Below are 17,497 nucleotides of genomic sequence, written 5' to 3' on the forward strand. Positions count from 1 at the left end.
AAATATTACCTATTTAATCATTCTATCTTATAAACGTTACAACTTTTCTAAATTAATTACATTGTCTCCGTAATTCCTTGATTAGTTTGAGCTTGACTAGTCAATTTTCATTTAAATAAAATAAACCAAATGAAATATATTTTCCAATTTTTTTTTGGCCTCATTGATTTATGGCTCCATCATGTACCTTTCATTTAGTCTAGATCTTGTTGTAGTTGCTTTTGACAATATTTCTTCAAATTTACTTTAATGAACTGGTTTATTGAAAGAGAGCCTATTTACTTCAAAAAATGTTCCTGGCATAAATTGGTCTTTGAATTTGTAATATATGACAAATAGACAACTAAATTATTTGCCCAATAAAAAAGGTATCAGTTCTTCAAACTGAATTCCTACATGACAAGTAAAGTTCAACTATATTCTGGCTATTTCGTTGATCTTTGTACAGTAATTTTCTTTAGTCAAACTAAATCAGATACTTGTCAAGATAAGAGTCGAAATAATTAATTAACCACTAATTAAGGTTAATATCGTATCTATTAAATCAAGTTCAATTAAGCGGGTTAGTAGTTGGTAATTTTTGTAAACTCTGAACCACGTATCCAATACACGGGAAGGCTTCATTGTTTGTGTGAAACAATAATGGCAACAAATATGTATTTCCATCTTCCACAATATTTTTGCTTTGCTGTACTTTTCTGGACGACTTGTTCGCATACGTCACAGGCTTGTAGGGTGGACTTACCACAAGGTCATGTACTCGGAGAGACAATCCGCTTTGCATATTCTGGAGACCCAAAAGTCAACACTACCCTAGATGTATTTAAAGGAATACCGTACGCCGAACCTCCGACTGGGTCAAATCGTTTTCGAAGACCCATTCCAAAAGGAAATTGGGATCAATGGAACGCTACACGGTTCAATTCAATTTGTTGGCAAGTCCCGGATGTGGAACCATTTATCCCTCCACAGAGCGAAGATTGTCTCTATTTGAACATTTGGTCACCGGATGTCCAGGTAAGTACATGTCAACATGATATCACGTGGTAAACAGGGTGGTTTACACAATAGACAATTCCCGTGGGCCAGCGAAATAAAACTCATAGTCCAACAATATTGTCCTAACGCGGAGTTGTGGGCCTTTAAGGCTTGAGAATCCTAGCGGCCTATACCCTACCATTGCTCAGTAGAGGTGAGACTCATAGAAAATTAACTAAGAAATCCCAGATCTAGAATCTAGAAATAACACAATTAGGAATTTGAGTAGTTTGAATACAGATAACTGGTAGATATATCTTAAGAATTAAAGACGGAAAATTAAAAACACACACATACCAATTTAAACGATACGATTGTGCGGTAAAGAATTAATGTTACTAATAAAACTGTACAACACTTTTTGAGCTCTTTGCCTTATCTTTAACCCAAAATAGCTAACGTCACCTTTGCTACAGTCATTGAGAGGAAGTAAATTGAAAAAAAAATAAAACATGAAATGTAGGTTTTTATGGTGAGCAATGTGATATGTACTCCCAGGACAATGATCATATAAATACAAGCATATAGATGTTGGTGGAGTTCATGCCTACATGAGAGGGGAGGGGGATTATAACACAAGATAATAACTACGTTTTGTTTGAAGAACACGTTCAATTGTTTCACAATATATTTTAAAAAATAAGTTCAATTCAGCTAAAATAATTTCACAGACGGCCGGCGAAGATGATTTTTTTTTTCTCGGAAATGCCGTATCAGACAATAAACTCATGGAACAGACTGATCGATTCTTCTTTTCATCCATAATTGCACAGAGAACTAATATTCCAGTGATGGTATGGATACATGGCGGGGCTTTTGCGGTAGGATCTCCTCGACCTCTGATTTACGACGGACGCCCTCTATCGGCTTATAATGACATAGTCGTCGTCAGTATTCAATACAGACTGAATGGATTTGGTTTCCTCACTACAGGTAAAAATAATAATGAAGAACAACAAACTCCCTAGGATGTTTTTTATTCTTTTTCTTTCGCTTTCTCTCGGTTAATACATTTCATGCTTTGTGCTATTGATTATGGCTATCAAATATAGTTTCCGTTCTTGTTACCTTGATGTCTGTATTTCGAAAACGTACATGAAACGTGACACTGTCACGGTCACGTTGTCACAGTCCTATGAGGGTTTTTTTATGGGTTAATAATGGGTTGAGGAATAAGTAGTGAAACTGGATATAGGTTAGCCGTATGGTCCGCTTTTTCTTCCCATGGCCTTTTTCGGTGACTTAAGCAATAACACTATACACACATCATTTGACATACTTACAGCTTTTGATACGCATAGAGAGTTACTGCATTATGTAAATCGAAAACAAATTGACCGTTTCTGTAAGTGAAGGAAAATGAATTCGTTATCAGATCGTTTGATGACATATTCCGTCTCATTCAATTGTTTGTACTGTTAAAAAAAACTATACTCGCAGGGCAAACTCAAGTTCATCGTGAAGTATTGTAGAATGTGAAGCTTCTATGGAACTTATTTGATCTACCACCTCCCCCTCAACCACCCCACCCACACACTCTACCCCACCCACTCCCACTCACACCCACTCCACCTCCAATAGCTCCTTATAGGCTGTTAACAGTGGGCTTATATACAGAGTCGTCGAGAACCACGTCAGACAATTTTATCACCGGGCACGTTTTTCCACTCTTCATGTTCCCCTAAGCAAATATTAAAATGAGAAATGTACTATTCATTATTCCCATTTTCCCATTCTGGCCCAAATTCATGTTTTCCAGTGTTCATTATTGATAACGGATCCTGGGGTTTAACTATCAACAACCCACCCGCATACTCTCTTTTATCTGTATATATTTCAAAAGTGAAAAAGTTTCTAAGAAAAAAAAAACAATGTTAAGTAAGAAAAAATGTTCCATTAAACTACGTTTATGTATTTGCATATCACGCCTCCTGGTGCAGTCCGCACGCACTGAGAGGCCGTATCTATAAAATAAACACAACCAATTCAAACTCACTGTATATCTATTAAAACATGATATTGCAACCCACGTTTTGGTTATTTCAATACTTGTAGCGGTTCAAACGTGCGAACGAGAAAACAAGCAGGATTATTCGCATAAAACTGTAGCTTGGATTTAATTGAGACCAAACAGAAAATCATATTCTGGTCGAAACAACTCAAAATATTGACAAACGAGTTTAATTAAATGTAATGACAAGTTTCCATAAGAAAGTGACATCCACACGTTGCAATTGAGAATAACATAATCATAATAAAAATCAAGATTCTTTATTATATACAATGAAGTGAACCCGCCCGGTGTCAACCAGAATGTTCATCACATGGCACTTTTTTCTTCATAAAACTGCTAATTTTCGAGTTTCGATATGCCTGATGTTTGTTGCTTTAGTGGGTACTACTGGTTTTAACTTTACAATGGTGTAACATGAAAGATTAAATATTAAAGGAGAACGATATCTACCCATAACATTCATCTTAATTTTTGTTATCATGTGCTTATTTTATTTAAGAGTGGGTGTGTGTGTGTGTGTGTGTTTAAGGCGGGGGGGGGGGGGGGGGAGTGGAGAAGGTACTGCAAATTTAAACCATCAATATATATATATATATATATATATATATATATTTATATATTGATAATATGATTATTGTCTTGATATATCGAAACCTACTACAGCCGTCATGGAAATATAAATGCTAAAATAACTTTAATTCCTAATGGAAGGTCCGTACAATATTGATGTCATCTTGAACCAAGAACCATACTCTCTCTCTGCGATTAATATCATACAGGACAGGAATCAAACTTAGTGCTACCTATAGCCTACATTTCAAAGATACTTTTCTTTCTGGTTTTATATATAGGTGACGAAGTTCTTCCCGGTAACTATGGTCTGTGGGATCAACAATTAGCTTTGAAATGGATCAAAGAAAACATCAACGGTATGTACTAAAGTGATTTGTTTCTGATCTTTATGTTGTTTTTGATTGGTCCGCCACAGACAGACCCTAAAGAATCTTTGAGAGTTACAAAAACATGACGGGTTCATTCGGCTGAATGTTTTGTTTGTCGTTAGTTAGTCTGCACAAATAAATGTCAACAACCAATGTCAACAACCAAAAAATGGCACAACTCAATGTCGATGTCCTAATTCCATAAGATGACAAATCAAATGTCGCGGGGGTTGTAAGAAGAACTTGTATACATATCTATCTCTAAATTTTCTGAGACAGCAACTATAACTAGGGACGTGTGACTACAGAGGTTATTTCCAATTTCAAAGGTCAGACAGAGGTGAACTGGGTCATTCAGGGGAAAAAACAGCGATAGAAAAGTGACCTCGACCCCCCCCCCCACACCCACCACCGCCTCACCCTCGCCCTCTTAAGGCAAATAAGCCTACATCTGAATAAGTATAACCTTCCAGTAACACCCACAATCATGTTGGAGTCAATCCTGTAAGCAAGTGTGTAAGGAATATCGGATTTGTTTCGGTAACAGGGACACAGGCTAGATGGTTCCCTATAGTTCTCGGTGCATTATGGAACTGCCAAATAGCCCTTATAGCTCAGTCCGCCCGTGGAGTCATAACGTTGTAAACGAAATTTTAATTTCAATGCCCTACGTGTAAGATTTCAAACTCTCTTAGTTGCTTATGTTTAATGTCATCGGGCGCGAAGCGGAGATATATGTTTGATTTACGTTTTATTTAGGACAGTACGAAAATCTACCTTTCTCGCAAATGAAAATTGGTGAAATTTGGTAACTTTGATAACATTTAAAACATGTGAAATGGAGGCCAGTGAAAGTCTTGACCTCAGTGGCGAATTCTATGTAGTATCAAAACTCCCTTCCGCCATATTGTCAATTCCATGATTCATGGAAGAACATATACCCGAGTTACACAACAGTCACGTGGTCAATTGCAAACGAATTGTGCGTATATACGAATCTGTCCCGTGTTTACACTTTAATATCACGTGAGTTTTGTCAAAAATACTAAGCGTAGTGCATTGATTTTCCACGGTACCTTTAACAAGCACAGTGAACATCAAATCATGACGCTAACTAAACTTTTTGTGATAAGAAAGAAAAATCAAGAAGAGTGAGAAAAAAGTAAGAAAGAAAAACAGGTCCATATAATGATGTGTGGAAAACATCAGATAACCGTGTCACTTGTCAACATCACGTTTGCCTCTGTCTGTTCATCATAACACCCGGAGTTCAGTTCGTGAGATTTTACCATTCTTCAACATTACACTGACTTTCTCTGTTGGTGATGTTTAATGTCATCGAACGCGAAGCGGAGACATCATGTTTGATTTCTGTTTTTATTTAGGACAGTACGAAAATCGTAACTTTCTAGAAAACGAAAATTTGTGGAATTTGGTAACTTTGATAACATTTAAAACATGTGAAATGGAGGTCAGTGAAACGATTGAAGTTTCCCATTGACGTGTTGTTGAGAGTATCTGTAACAGACTGGAGATACAATGGTTGAATTTGTAGGTCGGGTTTTATCGCTCTCAAATATCAATATCAATATCGACAATATCAGTATCAACAATATCAATATCATTACAATATCAACATCAACAATATTAATATCAATATCATCATTAATATCAATATCAACATCAATTCCAATATCAATATCAATATCAATACAATCTCAACATCAACAATATTAATATCAATATCAATATCAACATCAACATCAACATCAAAATCAACATCAACATCAATATCAACATCAGCATCAATATCAATACCAATATCAACATCAACAATATTAATATCAATATCATCATTAATATCAATATCAACATCAATTCCAATATCAATATCAATATCAATACAATCTCAACATCAACAATATTAATATCAATATCAATATCAACATCAACATCAACATCAACATCAAAATCAACATCAATATCAATATCAACATCAGCATCAATATCAATACCAATATCAACATCAACAATATTAATATCAATATCATCATTAATATCAATATCAACATCAATTCCAATATCAATATCAATATCAATACAATCTCAACATCAACAATATTAATATCAATATCAATATCAACATCAACATCAACATCAACATCAAAATCAACATCAATATCAATATCAACATCAGCATCAATATCAATACCAATATCAACATCAACAATATTAATATCAATATCATCATTAATATCAATATCAACATCAATTCCAATATCAATATCAATATCAATACAATCTCAACATCAACAATATTAATATCAATATCAATATCAACATCAACATCAAAATCAATATCAATATCAACATCAATACCAATATCAATATCAAATATTTTCTATTAATATCAAATATTATCTTACCAGCATTTGGAGGAGATCCGGAGCGTATTACCATATTTGGACAGAGTGCAGGTGGAGCTAGTGTTGGTTTCCATCTGACTCAGCCTTCGAGCTGGAATTACTTCAATAATGCCATTATGATGGTACGGTATAGTATATATACATATATTATATATATATTCTCCCATACCTGTTACACATGAATCATATTCACACTGTAATGGTCAGTGACTACACAAAAGATTGTACTAATAATACAAGTTTGTGTGTGTTTTTATTAGCCTTCAAACTTTTCAATGGCCACCTTCCATTCCTACATACATCAATGTTGGTATTTTGTCGTTTATTTCATATTCTTGTGAATGCATTGCAACAGTATCCGAAACGTAAATACCACGTGAACAAAGCGATTATACATTAATATCATAACTAAAGAAAGTTGGGTTTTTGGTTCAAAACAGTAATTATACCTAAACGAACAGCCTCATCGAGGAAGCCTTTTGAAACGCCTAGAATTTACGCACCAGATAGTAAAAGAACGAAACAATTATTTTGAGTGGTCGTCACTGCTCTTTTCTATTCACTTCTATAAACGGTTGAAAAAGCAGCATTCTCTGAAATTTAAATGGAGAATATTGTTTTTGCACCTTACGTTGCGACAATAGACATTTGAACTATCTGAAGTTAACTGAAACATTTCTATGAACTCTATAAATAACCCTTTTTTAAACTCTTTTTTGGGGGCATAATTGGCAAAAGCATCATTTGAAAAGTTCTTATCAATACAACAATATTATTTCAAACCATTGAAACGAGGCTCCAATTAAACAAAATCGTGTCAGCTTGACGTAGAATACTAAAGAGATGGAATAAAAGTAGGCTACATAAGGCTATTGCCAAGCCAGCGCATGTTGTTACAGTTATGGGATATTTGTTTTATCGAAAAATCATCAAAACCTTGATGAAAATCACATAAAAGAACATGTTACAAGACAAATAGTTGAAATATTTACAATAGGTTATCACTTGTTGATGTTCTTAGCATATCTTGGGAAAATAGATTTTCCATTTATTGTTAGAAAATTGTATCCTACATTCATTGCTCAGATAATGAAATAAAGCAACAACAAAAAATTAATAACGTGAGCAATTTTTAAATATCATATTCAATATTTTAAATGTGACAGTATGAACGTCCAGAGACTTAAATGAAAGAAAACGTGTGAAAATTTTGGAACGAAGCTGACGTTTTTATCTAAATCTTGTTGAAACTATAAAAAAAAAATTAGTGATGACGTCATTCCTATACTTTCTCGATACTTTCGTAACTTCTACTCAATTATCTAGACAGCAAAAGATACAGAACACGTTGTTCACAGATCGAATAAATATACTGCCAATACTCCAATACTGAAAGAGCTGCAATGGTTATGAAATCAATACTGCGCATATATTATAAAATACACATTTTGGCCTTCCGTGCTATTAAATTTAATACCGTAAGTTACTTATGTAATATCTTGCATCACTAAACTAAAAATAGGCCATCTAGATCACAATATCTCAACTAGCTTAATATCCCAGTGTCTCGATTGAAATCGGGGATCGCAGCTTTCATTATGCTGCCCCCCCCCCCCACCCTCTCCCCCTCGTTTGTGGAACTCACTTACAGTAGGTATTAGGTCTCTTGACTCACTTGATCAATTTAAGTAAAGTTTTCAAATCTCATAATTTTATTTTGCGCTATATAAGACTAATGATTATTATTATTATTACTACTATACTTTCTGGTTTATATAAGTTTAATCATAAAATTAATGGTTGATAGAGTCCATAAGTTTAATTAAAGGTTCGTGTAAGCCTAAAAGTATTCACAACGCTATAAGATTATCATTCCAAGAAACTGATGAAGTTTTAAGTTATATTAAAAAATACACGTAATAAATTGATCTTTTGAAACTAGAAGTGATTTACTATTATTTGCGTAGATTGGTACACACGACCCTACCTTGAATAGATTTTTTGGATCGATGTTTATTCTGGGCAATAATAGAAGAGACAAATACAATGCTTCCTTGTTTCCCTTTCTTTTGGTCGATTGACATTGTCATCTATTTATATATATCTATTTCTTTTGAGATCCGGCTTTAGGAATCACAAATGATTTCGAGTTGGTTATAGCATCATCTTTGATCTCTAAAGAGTAAGGCAAATATGTCACCAAAACAGAACTAGTATTGTTCGATATATACAGGTGACAAACGCCTACAGTGGAATTACGACCTTCCTTACCGGTTTCGAACCTATGGACATACAATCAGCGTCCACAGCTTAGTGGTTAGGCCCGGGTTCGGGTTCGAATCCCGGTGGAGGATGGAAATTTGTTCACTGTTCTGGATTTTCTAACTCACGACGATTTCAATAGATAGAGATAGAGATAGATAGATATTAGTGAGTGATTGGAAGTAAAACAGCCAATGTAAAGCAGCACAACTATATCTGCTTTTCAAATCCGGCATAAAATAAACTGCCTATCTAAAGATATACACTTGCAACTTTTGCAATACGTTGGAGAGTCGAAAAAAAAACACTCTAAGGGTGAAAATGACACAACATAGATCGGCGATCAAAACAAAAAGGATCAACCAAACAGTTGCAAATCACTTCAATTTCCCAAACCATTTGATTAGAATTTACCTGTTATTGACATTGACACGAATCTTGGACAGATAATTCTGGAAAAGGTAAAGACAATGTTTTGATAACTAAATGTAAAGACCACGGCGCCATTCGTTTTAATCATCCGAAACGACATGCCCTCCCAAATAAGTAAAATCAATTCCTATGAAGTTACCACGGAATCGGAATTAAATAATCCGACACGGATTAAAAACGTAATAAAAAAGATCACGGCTGATCTGACGTCATGTAACATTCAGCAAACACTTTTCACACTTTATGTCAAAAGAGTGCAAATTCACTCTCTTGAGAGAGTGTCCTCAATAATCACCCACTCAATGTTTTTAAATTCTCTAATTTAGAGTGAATTCAAGAAAAAGTAATTCCTTATAGAGTGAAAACACTTCATATAATTATAGATATAATTTGTCAAAAAGTCAACCTTTCATATATAGTAAGAATTTATTATTCATATTTATTTTTCTTAATCAACTTTTTAAATCCCTTATAGAGTGGTTCCATGCTTAATCCTGGTGCCATTCAATTAAACAGATCGGCAGCGATTGAATCAGCATTTACAATAGGCAGAAGGACAGGCTGTGGATGGACTACCACTAGTGAAACCTTAGCAGAATGTTTGAGAACAGTCAACGAAAATCAATTAGCTTTAGCCATAGATACGGTAAGTAAAAACTAGATCACTCCACTCGAAAGCAAAACTTGTCTAGATTTGTGCCGAAGACCATAAGGGCAGCTGAATACTCCAAATTAAATTAATAGGAATGAAATGAGCCCATCAACTGTCAACTTACGGGTAAATTATAGAATCGGGATTTTAAAAGAGGGACTTCTTCAAATGAAATTTGTCGCATATTCCTATAAAGGTTAGTAAATGAACGACATTTAAAACACAAAAACATTTAATCCTGCAGAAGAAAAAAAAAATGTATTTTATTAGGGGGTGGGTGTGTTTTGGGGATGCTTTAAGGAATAAATCTCTGATTAGAGGGCGTTCTCATAGTTATATCTATAGGTATATCGTTACTGGGATGGGAGGTATTCTATTCTTTAATCTAACTATATATGAAGCTCGATATTAAGGATGTATTTATACCTACAAAAATCAAAGAAAACAAAAAAGAGGGCCTTGAGAACAAAACGAGGTAAGAGACAAAAGAAAAACAAACAGATTGAATGGCGATAACTCAGTTACACGAAAAAACGTGGGTGAAATAAATCTTTAGATATATACCATTTATGTTAGTACAAATTGCTATCTGACGTCAGTCAGTCAGCCTACGTTGTACGATACAGACTTCTAACGATCCTATATTTATTCTAGAAAATCAACCAAATGGGATTATCCGACTGATGGATTAAAATAGTTTGAACTAAATCAATGACGTCATTACAGATCACCACCAGCGGCTCTTTTGTGGTTCTTATACGAATAGCCCCATCTTGTCGCCGTTGCGGAGTAAAGCTAAAACAAAAAGTTCTTTCTTTGTCTTCTTCGGACGTTTTAATTATATGTTAAGCCAGGCATTCCTGCCACTTCAAACCATCACCTGCCGTTTGATGGATAAAACGTCTCATTTAAGCAGAGGTCGGCAAAGGGTGGGTCGCAAGGGGCCGTCCGGATCCACGAGAATGTTTGCAAGACCGTATTAATGCGGCACGTACTAACATAATATGACAAGTATAGGCCAACAATATGCATACATTGTGGTGTTTTGGTAAAAGACCTAGGGTCTACTTGAGATAGAAAATGTCCATGTGGAATTTATTTTACCATATAATGTAAAATTGTTTTTTTTTTTACGGGAAGAGCTACATCAGTTGTTTGTGGCCCGCTAATTGAGTGCAAAATTGCACGGTGGCCCGTAAGATATATTTCGTTGCCACCCCTGTTTCAAAGGACCAATGTTTAAAGGGGAATTTCTCAAAACACTAAAAAGTACTAATTAAATGAAACCTAGGAATGTATTCATTTTGAACGATTTAGAAAACATGAATTAATTAGTCTTCTGTCGAGCCGTTTTAAATGATAACACATTTGATGGACAAATAGTTAAGGGATAAATGCTTCAGGGATATACATTTCTCAAAACTTGAAATGTTATAACTATATCGGAAATAATGTTGCATCAACTTATACCCTTGAAGGAACTAAAAGCTCTTCTACTTTGTAACTTACTTGCAGGCTTTGTTAAAGTTTGAACCTACTGTGGACGGTGATTTCATAACTGATGCACCACAGACGTTAGTCAGGGAGGGTCGGTTCAAGCCAACACCAATCATGCTTGGTTCAACACTCAACGATGGTGCGTTAGCTACAGTTTTCACGTACCCAGATCAGATTTTTAAGATACGTCCCACATCCGACCGAGAAGATTTTAGAGGGCGCCTTCGTAGGGTCTTCACCTTTGCTAATGAACTGATTCTAGATGCGATAGAACAGCAGTATATAGATTGGTCACAAGCAGACGACCCCGAAGCAAACTATTTTTATACCTACATGGACCTCGAATCCGATGAAACGTTTCTATGTACTCAAGAAGTTGTATCACGTGAGTATCACGTGAGAGATCATGCCGTCTACCGTTACTTGTTTACGCACAAACCTTCGTCGAGCCCCTGGCCGCCCTTACCCGTGTGGAAGGGAGTAGCTCACGGTGACGATATCGGGTTCGTCTTCGGAAGCGCCTTCCTACCTGAATTTGAGAACGTGACGGTGACCCGGAAGGAAGTTGATCTCTCGTTTGCGATGATGACGTATTTTAGCAATTTTGCTAAGACGGGGTAAGTATGAGACCCACAGGGTCACAGTAAAAAACAAAACGTTAGCTCTCTTCTTTAAAAGGATATTCCGGTATAACAGGAGTTTATTCTAATTTTCTGCATTTATAATCGCAAAATATACACATCTTCTTGTAATGTAATTTTAAATTTCGGGAAGCAGCAAGGATGCGTTTGGCAACAGTGAAGTGAGCGACACCATAACTATGGGTGTCCAACCCAGAGAGATGCCAGTTGTACATGGTTTGTCCAACCACCGACCCACGAGGACGTATATTAGTGACAAGAAAACGTTCTCATAGATAATAGCCTGTGAGGATAGGATTCCTTCTTTCTAAATGCCTACCACAAGACTTTGGACATTTCGTGACAACTATGGCATGTTTACTGCAAATATTGACAAGAAACATTTTAAAATTTAACAAGTGATCCTGTTACGGTAAAATAAACTTATACGAGTCCTTCTGGAATTTTCGTCGTCGTCGATGGAAGTTTGTGTTACCTCAAAAGATTAAAGCTAGTTTAACTGATTCGGAGACTTTGACCTTGACTCTTAAAAAAACCCATAAGGAATGCTGTCACATTGCTGTATAATTGTTAAAGTAGAAATATTTCTGTTCATAATATGTAGAAATTCCCTTAGGTTATATACATGGTTAGATGTGTTACTTTCATACCTGCATGGGCTAGAACCTACATTTCATAATCTGTACTTTCCCGTCAGAAAAAAGCCTTACAAAACTTCAAACAAATGTTAAATTTCAAATTATTTAAAGAAGTCTTTACAAACAGCTTCTTTTGAGGTTGACCTTGATAACGTTTTTGGTGATATTCGACACTAAATTTCTATCACGAAAGGTTAATTAGCTTGAATATTTAAAGGTTTCATTTCAAATAATGAAGTCAAAAGTTTTCATAATTTTTTTCGATTTTCTTAATTTTTGCACTATTAATATCAATAGTTTCTTGGCGTATGGCAAGAAGCCATCTCTCTATTTAGTTGGAATAAATTCCGCTTAAGAAAAGCAATGTTAATTTTGAAATTTATTAGGCATATTACTGTCACATGAGAAAATATGGTAGGTGGTTTTATTTAATGAAGACTGTTAAAAAATGCCACATAATCACTAAAAGACATCTTCTATTGGTGCACATCCTTTGTCTTTACCTTCTTTAAAAGGGTGAAAGTTTTTAGACGCAAAATTTATTTTGATATGTTTAGCGCTTTCAAAAACACTGCTATCAGCCGAGGTTGTATTTAAACACCACTTTTATTTTGTTTTGCTTGAAATGATCCTTTAAGCATCGCTCACTCATTTCATTAAATTGACTTGATTATGTAATCTCAGTTTCAATAGTTCCTCATATGCAAATTACTCGTGGTTTTTTTCAAGAAAAGTATTCCTTTTGTTATTTTTGTGTGTGTTTTCAATTAGTTTTGACTAACGACCTCCAATTTATGTACCTAGGCTACATGACATCTTCTGATCTCCAATGACCTCCTGTAAGTTATCTGCTGACCGACTTAAGAATAGGCTTCACAATGTTATTAAATGTCCATTTGATAAAACATATATCTACAAAGGCTCCTAATACATCTCCGAAACGAATTGACAAGTAAATAACCTAAGAATATAAAGAGTATAGCCTACATCGAGGAAGGAAACCCCACCAATGGTGATGTTAGATGGCGGGAATATAATTCTTAACGCATGGAGGGATGCCATGCGCTCTTATCATAGTGTGTTAATTTCCAGTAATTTTATAATTATGTTTAGTTTAAAGTGACTTTGATTTAATGAAGTAAACGGAAACGGAAACTAGACATCCATCTTACTATGCCGGATCCGGCCGGGGATCGAACCCCAAACCTCCGGATTGCTATAAGCCTCATTGCTTCAAATGGCACCGCATTTCTCCACTCGGCCACATGTGCACCGATATAATAGCCTGTAGCCAATCAAAGCTGAATTGACACCTAAACCGGGAAAAAACATTTTCTTTTTTTTTCTTTCATCTTCAGAAACCCAAATGTTGGCAGCAACAACGACACAGTAGATTCTCCGTGGATGAGTTACACACTCCCCTCCCAAACATTCAAAGAGTTTCAACCGGGTTTACCTGACATAAATGCATACAGATCTTCCTATTGTGCGTTTTGGAACCGAGCGTTACCAGATTTAATTACATATAAAGGTAAACAAGATTCCTCCAAAGTTGTTAACCTTAATACAGGTAATAGAGGTCAGTATTGTAGGTCTACCTTATTGTTGAATATTCAAAGGAATGGTAATTATAATTCGATGTAATTCAATAAATGACTTTTACATCAATAGACAGACTAACAATAACATTAAACGACGGTGTGCTAATTGAATATAAAATATTTTCATCGCATATATATATATATATATATATATATATATATATATATATTTATTGGTCTTTTATAACATTCGAGTTTTACAAAGATTATGAGGACATACTATTTCCGTACCGCTTTGAAGGGTTCGGTACGTTATAGCTTATGCAATCTGGGATTTGACGGGTGTCTCTCGTAAATGAGAATTTATTCAAATTAATAAAGCATCATGTACTATGTCATCATTTATTACCGCTAGTGACGCAAATGCAATTAACAAGATCTAACTTACGTAGGCCAACTGAAATAAGAAGAACAAACATAACAATACTGTATTGTATTCAAATTAGCACCCTCACGTAATCATTCATTGTGTTTCGATTATACAGATCACCTAACGGAAGCAGAAAGAAATTGGCGGGAAGATTTTATGGATTGGAAATATACCTCAATGAAAGAATGGCGTAAATCCAACACAGAGTATGACTCAGAGCTTTGCAAGTAGCATGAGTATACGCCCTTTGTAGTGTGTTTAATCATATCATATAACATTGTGTTGCATATTAACCCATATAAGTGTTACATATATTGTATGAAAATGTGAGCCAGAAGCTAAAACTGTAATACTTACTACAAGTATAAAGTTACATAACTAGTTTAAGATATATACAGACCACATACATCAAGACGAGTTTCATTGGTTTATTAAAAAAAAACGATATGATATTTCCCATGAAGCGTACAGAATATCTCAACATGGTTTTAAAACTATTAAACTTATTATTCTCTTTGTTTTTCAGAATTCTCCTTAGAATGCGAGGAGGAGGAGGAAGATGAGGAGGAGGAGGAGGAGGAGGAGGAGGAGGAGGGGGTAGTCTGGTTTGGTCTTTCTGGGACCCTATACCTTTTTAAGGTTTGCTTTACGTTATAATGTGGCCAGTAATCTGGGAACGTCTTCCTGGACCAGTTTTGTACACGTTTATATCGTTTCCCTTTCCTCAAATAAGGTAAAAAAAGGGGAATTTTTCTTAAGGGTAAATAATACATGCATGTCAGAATGAAACTCTAGATATATATACATCGCATGCATATAAAGTTAACAACCTTGTAAATCATTACGTCATAATGGTAGCTTTTATTCCGACGCTTAAAAGCTTTGACACAGTTTAAATCATGTTTTTCCTCTTGTAAAACTTTTCGATCGAAAAATGATGGAAAACTTACATTTCATCGTTTGCAATTTTTTGTTATTGAACCAATTTTAAAGGAAGTAAACCTTTGTATGTTAACCTCATTAACCTAATTATGTGTCAAAAAAGTAGGTTCTACATAGTATATTTGCAAAACTATCTGCTTTGGCAGTTTTCATAGACCTATTAGTAACAAACAAGGCTGTGGAATTTTATAGGTGAAGGGACCAACTTAAAGTTTGGTTGGAGTACGTTTGGTTGGTGTCCGAGCAGTTCTGGTAATGTCCGAGCAGTTTTGGTAATGTCCGATCAGTCTTGGTAATATCCGAACAGTTCCATGGTAATGTCCGATCAGTTTTGCTATATATTGTCTGAGCAATTCCTGGTAATATTCGAGCAGTTTTGGTAATGTCCGATCAGTTTTGGTAATATGCGATCAGTTTTAGTGGTGTCCGAGGAGTTCGTGGTAGAGCCTAATCTGTTTTGCTGGTGTCCTAGTAGTTCGTGGTAATGTCCGATCAGTTTTGCTGGTGTCCGAGCAGATTTGTTGGTGTCCGAGCAGTGTTAGTGTTGTCATGGTATACTGCCTAATCAGTTTTGCTGGTGTCCGAGCAGATTTGTTGGTGTCCGAGCAGTGTTAGTGTTGTCATGGTATACTGCCTAATCAGTTTTGCTGATGTCCGAGCAGTTCCTGGTAATTTCCGATCAGTTTTGGTGGTGTCCGAGCAACTCCTGGTAATGCCGGATCAGTTTTGGTGGTGTCCGAGCAGTTCCTAGTAATGTCCGATCAGTTGTGATAATGTCCGAGTAGTTTTGGTGGTTTCCGAGCAGTTCCTGGATATATCCGATCAGTTTTGGTGATGTCCGAGCAGATCGTGGTAGTGCCTTAATAGTTTTGATGGTGTCCAAGAAGTTCCGGGCAATTTCCGAGCAGTTTTGGTAATATCCGAGTAGTTCCTGGTAAGGTCCGGTCAGTTGCGATAATGTCCGAGCAGTTTTGATGGTGTCCGAGTAGTTCCTTGTAATGTCCGAGCAGTTGTGATAATGTCCGAGCAGTTTTGATGGTGTCCGAGTAGTTCCTGGTAATGTCCGATCAGTTGCGATAATGTCCGAGCAGTTTTGATGGTGTCCGAGCAGATCCTTGTAATGTCCGAGCAGTTGTGATGATGTCCGATCAGTTTTGGTGGTGTCCGAGCAGATCGTGGTAATATCCGATCAGTTTTGGTGGTGTCCGAGCAGTTCCTGGTGGTGTCCGAGCAGTTCCTGGTGGTGTCCGAGCAGTTCGGGGTAGGACTGGTGTAGGACTGGATTGTGGTAATGTCTGATTCGTGTTAGGTGGGTTCGGGAGGACGTTGTTGTTGCACATTATGGTCCAGTAACATCCGACATGATATCGTTGGCGAATATTGTTGACGTTTTCTGGAGCAGTTGTTCAATTTGGTAGATCGTCGAGTGCCCTCTTTATTGTTTTTGCTTTCTCTATTCATACACATATAAGTATAACATGTATATGGTATATATATATATATATATATATATATATATATATATATATATATATATATATATATATATATACAGGGTTGTCACCAGACTATTTTTAGAGCCGGGTAATTTGTGACAGTGATCCGCGGGGTTAATTACAGTTAAGCTGCGTTTTGCACTGAATCGCGCTAATCTTTACCAAGTTACTTATTGGCGGTACTGTAGGCTAATTTGTGCCGGGCGGTACGGCTGAAATTGACCTTGAGTACCGGGCGGAAATTTTGAGAGCTGGGCGGCGTGGTGACAACCCTGTATATATATATATATATATATATATATATATATATATATATATATATATATATATATATCAAACCTTGTAAATGAACGTTTTACGTGTACCTAAGGTACACTTTTTTACCATAAACTGTCGACCTAAGGTACATATAATGAGTATATATATATATATTATTAAATATATATATATATATATATATATATATATATATATATATATACATACATATATATATATATTAATATATATATTTTAATAAATATATTGTACAGAGTGCACCCCTGGT

The 17,497-nt window shown here is 35.6% G+C and overlaps 1 protein-coding gene and 1 long non-coding RNA gene across 2 annotated transcripts; one reads left to right on the plus strand and one right to left on the minus strand.

Annotated features, from left to right (window-relative positions):
* The first annotated feature begins 575 nt into the window (after nucleotides 1-575).
* On the plus strand, nucleotides 576-14,992 carry LOC139966664 (cholinesterase-like). Its single transcript, XM_071969928.1, has 8 exons — nucleotides 576-1,017; nucleotides 1,812-1,971; nucleotides 3,904-3,981; nucleotides 6,423-6,541; nucleotides 9,589-9,759; nucleotides 11,281-11,879; nucleotides 13,900-14,072; nucleotides 14,628-14,992. Exons 1-8 carry the CDS (start codon nucleotides 643-645, stop codon nucleotides 14,741-14,743), a joined length of 1,791 nt encoding a protein of 596 aa, XP_071826029.1. The 5' UTR covers nucleotides 576-642; the 3' UTR covers nucleotides 14,744-14,992.
* Nucleotides 14,993-15,926: 934 nt separating this feature from the next.
* On the minus strand, nucleotides 15,927-16,949 carry LOC139966677 (uncharacterized). The gene is made up of 2 exons (XR_011792726.1): nucleotides 16,089-16,949; nucleotides 15,927-16,015 (listed from the first exon to the last, which is right to left on the minus strand). It is a non-coding gene; the product is annotated as an uncharacterized lncRNA (long non-coding RNA).
* Nucleotides 16,950-17,497: the final 548 nt, after the last annotated feature.

The sequence above is a fragment of the Apostichopus japonicus genome, chromosome 4, assembly GCF_037975245.1.
Source record: "Apostichopus japonicus isolate 1M-3 chromosome 4, ASM3797524v1, whole genome shotgun sequence".
Taxonomy (NCBI): domain Eukaryota; kingdom Metazoa; phylum Echinodermata; class Holothuroidea; order Aspidochirotida; family Stichopodidae; genus Apostichopus; species Apostichopus japonicus.